Raw genomic sequence first — 10,000 nt, forward strand, 5'->3', positions numbered from 1 at the left:
GACACATTTCTTTGATTCGGGAAGTACACTAGGCACCTCTTGATGATCAGGAAAATGAAACATCTGGCGAGTTTGCCATTGTGTTAGGGTTATTTGCTTATCTTAAAATCCGTTGTGACTCATGGCGCTAGTAATGGTTTGGTTGCGGCTGTCGGGACTATTGTCCAAGTACTTGGGTCGCCTGGGCGGGATGATACAGCCCGACAGAAGCAGAATTTCCAAGAATATCGTCATGACATTCCCGTTCGTTGTGAAGTTGTGATTACCATCTGCAGGGAGTTATCTTTAAGAATTATCTGGGCGTTGAAGCGTATGTGGGGGCCTAAAAATATCGGATTAACAGTCACTTCTTGTAAAACAAATACGTTGTACACAAATCTAAAGTTAAGGAACACACATACACAAGCGCGCGTGCGCGTAGATAGTTACACATACATGTACAAACATACAGGTACCATGTGCATTTTCTAAATAACCCATACTTTATGCGATTCTTGTAGCCTTTCACTCCCGACGTAACCTTACAGAGTACACCGGTTCTTGTAATGAGAACATTGCAGTGTACCCGGTAACACCCGGGGCCCCCCTGCTGTACACGAATATTCTGAACAAAAGTTGCATGGGAATTTACATTTTAGTCAAAACCATTGGATTTGCATGGCCTGATATTTCCCATATACATCCACAGCAACTTGGTAAAACTGTTCTTCGAGGAAATAGCTATGACGTACCAATTTCGCTGGAATCTTTCTGCGTCCTTTTTCATTACTTTATTTTTTTCCCAATATTTTTTTTTTTTCGTTAGTAACATTATTGCGGCGTTAGAAGTAGTGTGAATGAGTGCCCCATGCTAGGGTACAATCGGTGGAAATGGTCTCAAGTACACTCAAGAAAATCATTTACACAATGGTAACTTTGCAGATGCAAGAACCAGACATGCAAACCAGCTCATTATACATCGTTTTCCTCCATACAGAGAGAGAGAGAGAGAGAGAGAGAGAGAGAGAGAGAGAGAGAGAGAGAGAGAGAGAGAGAGAGAGAGGAATCAGTCTTCAGAATGATCACACTGAAGAAACCAGCTTGTTTCAGAGCAGCACAGGAACCAGTGTGGTGAACTCCACGTACAGCTCTGCTGTCAGCAGTGGCTACACCTCTGGTACTTGTACCGCCACCTTTCCTATGCCAACATCACCTGGTACTTACACCTACACCTACACCGTCATTGTGTATCCTGGGGTCAGGTCTGTCTCTGCTTCTGGTTCTGTCACTATGGGTGAGTTGACTTCCTGACAAACATTTTCTCTGATCCACGATTCCCTGAATTAGGATGGTTGAATGACGGGGTGATGGATGTAAATTCATAAGAAAACACATTAGTTTTTCTCATAATTCACTTAATGTGTGTTTTCTTTCGTTGAGTGTTTTCTTGTTTAAAAACTTTTATTTTCTGTTTCGTCAATGTTCGAAATCTTCGTGGATATGTCATTGCTTCCGTAAAGGACATGATTCTCCTTTCTAAAGTTAGATAGGAATAGCATGGTAGGGAGGAAGGGGTGAAGAGGAATAGAGAGAGAGAGAGGGGGGGGGGGAGAGATAGATGACGCACTGTCCACATACATTACTACAAAACAAGATTTTACAGGGCAGGGTGAGAGTCACTGGATTGTGATTAAACCCCTGCTGTGAAATTGTGATAGCTGTCTCTGGATCACTTGCTATGTGGAAGAGGGGATAGCATTGAGAATTTCAATATGTAAACGTAGTGTTTATCAGTCTGTAAAACCATTTACTTTCAATGCAGAATATGAGTCGTATTACAACCTACTCAACGACGATTTAAAAAAAAAAAAAATCATCTCCATGGGTTTGTTTACCTTTATGCTGATAGGACGTGTATTTGAGTGTTGTTATAAAGCCAATATCATGGTTCTTGTTTTGTAGTTTTCACATTTGATTTGCTTTATAATGGAATTAGATGGGCTTTTTTTCTTTTCTTTTCTTTTTTTTTCATTTTTTTTTCAATATTTTTGTATTCAGAAAAAGGTTTACAGATACAGAATTTATATGTTTTGTGCATTAGAAACTATAGGGTAAGCATATAATTAAGTTTTAAGTACTGACAAGTCCACAACAGCAAAACAATATATGTTCAATGGCAAAATTCCAAGGTAGCATTGTATGGCTTAATCTTGTATTAAACAGTTATAAAGTACCCATTTTTTTCACAAACTTGTTATATTCCATAGTTATGTTAAAGGCATACTTGTCTATTTCATACGCCTGTCTGAGGTCTGTTTTAAACATTTGTAGTGTTGGTTTTACTTTGTTGATTCTACATTTGTATACATAGAATTTAGCTATCAATAAAATATGTGTGAAACATTCATCACCATGATCCTTATTTTAGTTTTTTTACTCTCTTATTAGTCTGCCCCTTCCTTCTTTCATAGCTCTGTCTTCCATGTTATGGAAGTGAAGGTAAACACGGACATAGAACCGAATCAACAATAAATATAAATATGAATAAATAGTAGCACGAAATTTAAATACAAATGAAACTGGTCATGGGCGATAAAGACTGTTATGATTGGGGGAAGGATATTACTGTATTACAAGTCTGCTATGAAGCTAAATGCATGGTTCGTGTACATCCGTTTTGAGATATACATGTAATATTGCTGTATTTCATTCACATCATTGCAGCACGCCCCAACAATGATCCAACAATCACCTGCAGCACTCAGAACGGCTACATCCATGAAAACTCGGCACTGGAATGTCATTGTACTGCCTCTGACCTTGGCCGGCCTCAAGGACGTCTCCGTGTCTACCGTGGCAACACACACCGTGACAGTGGTAACTATGGAGACAGCAGTGTGCAGTTTGGAGAGAGCAGCGTCAGCAGTGCAGACAACAACGCTGTGTACAGGTGTGTGCTGGACTGGGCGACTTCTGACAGTGAGGACAGGAACACCACCTTCACTCTGAATGTGCTCTGTGAGTTGTACAGTGTGTGTGTGTGTGTGTGTGTGTGTGTGTGCGTGCGTGCGTGCGTGCATGTTCCTTCTTGCTTTAGTTTAACGTCTTCTCACTCTTTAGTGATATCAGAGAGAAAACAAAATCTATGCTAAAAAAATACAACAAAAACACAACACACACACACACACACACACACACACACACACACACACACGAAAGAAAGAAACGAACAAAAATCACAAAAGAAAACCGCGATCATTGGTAGACACCAAATGGACTTTGATTCAAACATTCAAAATGCATAATTATTCAAAACATCTCAGGACATACCTCTGTTTGGTGGAAACAGCTAGTTTTTGATCAGTTGTCTTGTTTTTGGACCCTGGACAAGTACATAATAGACATTTACATTGCAAAATTTTGTTGGAATGGCATTCAAACGGAATTAATTATTTGAACTTCTAACTAGCCTGGACTGGGAAACTGACAAATCATTTAAGAAAGCCTAGGGGTTGCGTGCTATACTCGGCTTTATACAATGACGGTTATATTGGCAGTTTAATTCTTTTAGCCTTTTAGCCTATGTTTTTGTCAATCACTTGACACTTTTTTCTATACACCTATAACACTCATGCTGGTCTAATGAGATACCGCGGAAGTTCGAGCCTTTAATGTATCGGGCTGCCTTTCTGGCAGCCTGAACTGCCCTCTGATTTGGGAAACAAACCCACAATGATACCGCACCCATGATAGTTACATGGATGCTTCTGATTAGTGAAAGACGTTTAATGTGCTTTCATCACTAATCATTTCAGATTTGCAGATGTAAGTGCTTGTAACACTGATTTTGAAACTAACCACAGTAGAATTTGACAGTATTTTTCATGAAAATCTAGAGTGCGAATTAAAGTCATAAGTATGGCGTGTGTGTGTGTGTGTGTGTGTGTGTGTGTGTGTGTGTGTGTGTGTGTGTGTGTGTGTGTGCGCGCGCGCGCGCGCGCGCGCGTGTGTGTGTGTGTGTGTGTGTGTGTGTGAGTGTGTGTGTCTGTCTCTGTCTGTGTCTCTGTGTCTCTGTGTGTGTGGTCATGCACACACTGTGATATATTACGTAGTGTTTGCAGTGAATTTTGATACACGTGGCATGTTGTATATGGTATGCGCTGTTTTGTGTTGCATGAAATGTCTTATCTAGTGCACATGTACAATAATAGTGCAGTGCACAGTATTTCCCGTGTACTGTGTTGTGTACATGTGATGTGTTTGCCTTGTCTATGCATTATACACCTTTTATGATGTGTTGTATGTTGTGTCCTGGGCATAGTTTGCGTTTTCCCAGGAATAATTAAAATTGAAAAGCGTCCATCAATACAGATTCATTAGTTTTGATTTAAATGATTTTTTATCATGCCTTTCAAACAGATCACGCAGGTATTTCTATTGGCAGAGACAATTACGAGTAGCTGCTTGTGGAATCAACAGCACAAAACACAGACATTGGTTTGGGACCTGCACACCAGATTTGTAAAACAAGCTTTTCACCCTATACAACTAGTATTTGAAATGTATGCTTACCACATGTGGTATGGTTGCAAAGGAGACCATCTCAGGAAATAGGGGGGCGGGGGGGGGTGGTGGAGGGGGAGGGGGAGTGTCTGACACTGCACTGGCATGACCAGACAATCATTCATGAATTTTGTCAAAACAGTATCGTTTTAAGGGTTAATGTGCGTTGTATGGGAGTGGTGGAGGGTTGGGGTGGAGTGGGGACATCAGGGGTTTGAACTGTGAACCATTAAGATATCAGTTTGGTGATAAACTACTTTACCTATGCTACCACTAACATCTTGTGCAATGAACCAGTCACAGTGTATTGAACGCAATGCAGCAAGCAAACATGAAGATAATACCACCTTGCAGTGTATGCAATAACACTAATAACATATGCAGGCTTATATAGTGCAGTACCCCCATCTTAGATGGAGCTACCACGCTTTACAATAAACTATACACATTTCAGACTATGTGGCGTAAAAATAATTTATGTACAAAAAATCAGTATAGTCTCACATCACTTTGGCTAAAATTGACATTTTTCAGACCAAGTGACAAACATATGTAAATCAGCACAGGCAATGTCACAGTCTCACATCGCATAGATCCAAATCACAGCAAAATAAAACACATCACATTCAACTAAGTCAAAATATGCACCAAGGAACCAGGCTTCACAGAGCCACACCAAACAATCATCAAAACATGCATAGAAATCAACACAAAGAGTACATCCAGCGATCACATCTCAGCAAGCATAAGCAGATCGAAAAGTTTTACTTAGAAAAATACAGTCTGAAAAGATGTGTTTTGAGTGCTCTCTTGAATGCGGGTGTTGGGGTGTGACGGAGGGTAGTGAATGCCACTGTTTGGGTGCAACAACAAAAGGATCGTTCAGCGTTAAGTTCTTGTGAGATTCCTTGGAATAGACAGTGTGTACATGTCATACGAAGCGGAGTTGTCTGGATAGTGACTAGACAGACATATAGTTGTGCGAGATACACGGCTCAGATGTGTGCTGGCTTACATGCTGCTGAATGTTCACTCTTTAAAAAAAAAAACTAAAAAAAAACCACTCTTGCAAAGGAAGTTCTTTTCTTTCAAAAATTTAACATTTAAGATTAGTTCTGTGGAATTTTGACATTTTATTACCACAATGCGGGGAAGGTTTGTTTTTTTTTTGTTTGTTTGTTTTGTTTTGTTTTGTTTCTTTGTTTCTTTTGTTTTTAATACAAAGCAGAAAAAAATACCCCCACCCCCCTAAAAAAAGAACAAGCAAGCAAACAACAACCACAAATAGAATACGAATATAAAAAAAAAACAAAACAAAAAAACATGAGAGAGAGAGAGAGAGAGAGAGAGAGAGAGAGAGATGTACTGAAGGTAATCAACAACAAAACAAAAAAAGAAAGAACACCATCAAAACAAAACAAAACAAAACAAGGAAAAAAAATTGCTACTACTACAAAGAATAAAGTTCAGATCTAAGAGAGAGAGAGAGAGAGAGAGAGAGATTCAAAGATTCAAAAACTTTATTACTCAAGGATAATGATTTTAGGCATCGCCCAGTCTTCCAATCTGTCCTTGTGACAACAATAACAATAACAACATTAACGATAAGAGAGAGAGAGAGAGAGAGAGAGAGAGAGAGAGAGAGAGAGAGAGCACTTGTACATGTGTGAGAAAGATGAAACACAATTTCATTGAGGTCGGTGAAAACACAACACGTCATATCATACAATAAATGTTTAGTTTGATAAACTGCAGATATACCATTTGGTGTTTTCCTCACTGGGCTGTTTGCCTGCCTGTCCATAACTTACCAATCCATGAAATACATTGCACATTTCTCCTGTTCTCCCTTTTGCGTTGTATTGACCATGATGATGGAAATCTGTGTACTGGTAATGATGATGGGTACGACAGCATCATGATAAGGATGATGCAAAGAACGACACATACCATATATTGACGGATTCAGACCATAAATAACACAGATTAATACGACGAGATCACTCCAACGAAATATGACTCTCTCTCTCTCTCTCTCTCTCTCTCTCTCTCTCTCCATACATCTATACCTATATGTGACCAAGCGCGCTATGCTTGCTCCAACACTATTCACGTGTTTGGTGAATATCTGTTATGCATGTGTGGGTGTATGTGTGAATGTGTGTCTTCATGTTTTACATTTATTTGCTTATTTATCATCATTGTTGTCTTATTTATTTATTTTTTTATATTATTATTATTATTATTATTATTCTTACTACCTTTTTTATATCATAACTATTGTTTATTTATTTATTTATGTAAGCGTATCTATTATTTATTCACCTTTTTTTTTTCAAGGCCTAACTAAGCGCGTTGGGTTACGCTGCTGGTCAGGCATCTGCTTGGCAGATGTGGTGTAGCGTATATGGATTTGTCTGAACGCAGTGACGCCTCCGTGAGCTACTGAAACTGAAACTATTCACGCACAAGCTACAACAGCCAACGTTTTCCCTCCTTACCCGCGCCCAGAATTGTGTGACGTCACTCCACTTACATCATTTTATCCTCGCCAGACCACCTGCTCACAACTCGACCAGTGTCGCGTCGCGGTACGCTATTGGTTGAGCTGGAATCTGTGTTTCTGCTCCAAAGTAATCAATTGATAACTCTTTTGTCAGATCAGTAAACTACAAGTATTATATACTGGCAGAATCGTCGCAATTCCATCTTTAAATCTATTCCATTTATGTTTGCCTACGTTAAACTGATTTAACGCAGTTTGTAATTTTCAGCGACGAGCTCGTTAAAACTGACCCTGTTCAGGTGACTTAAATTAAGATTATAAATTCATCTTAAATAATCAACACTTCATTTTATACTCATTATAAAGTAGGCGTTGAGCTCTTTCTTTTGCAACTTATCCGACGTAAATCGGTTCAGGAATCATTTAGAAATCTGCCACTGAACACCTTGAAACAAGCACAATTCTCATCGGATTTGGGCTGATTAGTGACGATCTGCTCGCAGCACACGTGACGGCCTTTGCGGTCCGCTAAACTTGCATAAATTGGCAGAGTGAGTGATGAGTGGTCATTTTCATATCTGGTCAGTCATCTGACCAGGGCTTTCTCTCTCTCTTGCTGTGTCGCGAGCAGTGTGTCCCCACAACGGCTGACACCTCGCTACGTATTGCTGTAAGTACTAGTGTGTAGAATGTGTTGACTTGTAAATTGTATTGTTCGACACAGTACTTGTGTTCATATGAGTATGTTCAGTTAATTCTTTAATCAGTTAATTCTTTGTTCAGTTATTGCTTTGACATGTTAGTCACAGCTCGGCTGTGATTGATCTAAATAATTGCCATGTCGTCATATGCTCAGAGCAGTATGCCATTTGATTCTTCTTAACGTCACAGTGAGTGACGTCTCTGGACACAGATAGTTTGTTCCAGAATGTTCTAGTGAGTGCATAAAGTTCATTCATCACTTAATAGTTAAGCCATGATGGTTTTTCACTTACTATCTGGTCTGTCCGTTTGCCAGTATTATATCTAAGCCACTGATTCTCCATTTTGTTTATTATCCATGTATTATTTTACATGCTCATATCAATTGTACTGCTACAGTGTGCTCAGTACTCTAAGATGTGTGTAGTATTCTGCTGTGGTGATTACAAGATAGTGTTTGATTAATTCAGTTATTGGTTAAAACCACCTGATATGTATCAGTCTGTTAACTGTAATTTACTTGTCATGCTCTCTCCTATACGGCTTACTCAGTATAGTGCCACATGATAAACTGATTCATTTGAGTCACTTTGACACAGTATAAACTTTACCTAATCCATACTGTCAGTGTATTTTCACCAAGTCAGCATCGCTTCAATCACTTTAACTGCGCTATTTAAATGTATCAGAAATGTCATTTGGTGTCAGCGTTTGGTCTTCATTATGTTGTTGCGTATCCCAAACCCATGTGATATGTATACATGTGCTTTACTATTCACTTGTGCCGACATGCTGTGCTTATGACATTTGTTTGTGTCATTCCAGGCACTGTCTTCTCTTAGTTCTTCTTCTTAGTCTTCTCGTTTTATGTCTTCCTCTTTTTATCTTCTCTTCCTTATGTTCTCTTCTTAGTTTTCTTTTTTTGTGTTCTTATAACTATTGTAAATAAAACAATAGAAAACCCCATTGTGACTGGCCTATATATGTTCCTGGCCTGTGCTTGGGATCTTGTCTATCCTTTCTTTCAATTAATCGTATTTAGTTAAGTCTTTTGTGCCGTACCCTTGAATAACCACTCGGTACACGGCTACAAAAATTGGCGTCGCCAACAGGATATTGATCCTTGAAAATATCCTCAGGATAGGATAAAGATCCATTATAAAATAGGTCTAATTATTCCCTTTAAGGTTTCAATTCTTTTCACCAAATTCAATCCATCCCTAAACCACAGCCCTTTACCACCAAGTGTACCTTGTTACAACTTAGCGCTGTGAGCATAGGATGTGCAAATTCTCTAAATATCTCTAATCATTTATCAAATCTCCTAGCCAGGCCAATCTCTAGTACATATATACACAATCATATATATATATATATATATATATATATATATATATATAACACCTCTCTCTCTCTCTCTCTCTCTCTCTCTCTCTATATATATATATATATATATATATATATTTATGTGTGTGTGTGTGTGTGTGTGTGTGTGTGTGTGTGTGTGTGTGTGTGTGATCTACAGATGGTCCTACCCGTGCTGACCTGTCCAACCCTCCAGTGTATGAACTTCACCCCACACAGAGTAACCTGCCCCTGACCTTGACTTGCAGTGCTGTGGGGGTCAATCCTGGTGCCAAGTACAGCTGGAGCGGAAGTCAATGTGCTGGAATCACACAGAGCACGTGCACCTTTACCCCCACACAGAAAGATAATGGTCACACCATTTCCTGCACTGCTGTCAACACCATCACCAGTGTGAGGAAAACGTCTGAGACACGGACACTGAAGATTCACTGTGAGTGATTTGACATATACAGTCGTACATTCATGTGGAAACGGTGTGTGTGTGTGTGTGGTGTGTGTGTGTGTATGTGTGTGTGTGTGTGTGTGTGTGTGTGTGTGTGTGCACCGCGCACGTGTGTGTGTGTGTGTGTGTGTGTGTGTGTGTGTGTGTGTGTGTGTGTGTGTGTGTGCTAAATGGATAAACCATTCCTATTTTTAATCAGTATCAGCACGGCCAATAGAATCCTGCATGTTTTAATCATTCATAACGCTCAGTCAAGTCTGTTCGTGAAAATTGCTCATTGCCCATTGTCAGAATCATCTGTCGATTCTTTTCAGTTTATATATATATATATATATATATATATGTATATATATATATATATATATATATATATGTGTGTGTGTGTGTGTGTGTGTGTGTGTGTGTGTGTGTGCATGTCTATCATTATTATTGTTATTATG

General features: G+C 39.2%; 1 protein-coding gene across 2 annotated transcripts in view; it reads left to right on the top strand.

The window, feature by feature from the left end:
• The window catches only part of LOC143277330 (uncharacterized), a 32,749-nt gene that overhangs the window by 11,579 nt on the left and 11,170 nt on the right, over positions 1-10,000 (top strand). For both annotated transcript variants that reach the window (XM_076582116.1, XM_076582117.1), the window contains exons 4-5: positions 1,090-1,273; positions 2,704-2,997. In XM_076582116.1, the coding sequence (XP_076438231.1) occupies positions 1,090-1,273; positions 2,704-2,997 (478 nt within the window). The remainder of the gene's footprint in view (positions 1-1,089; positions 1,274-2,703; positions 2,998-10,000) is intronic.

The sequence above is a fragment of the Babylonia areolata genome, chromosome 34 (genome assembly GCF_041734735.1).
Source record: "Babylonia areolata isolate BAREFJ2019XMU chromosome 34, ASM4173473v1, whole genome shotgun sequence".
Taxonomy (NCBI): domain Eukaryota; kingdom Metazoa; phylum Mollusca; class Gastropoda; order Neogastropoda; family Buccinidae; genus Babylonia; species Babylonia areolata.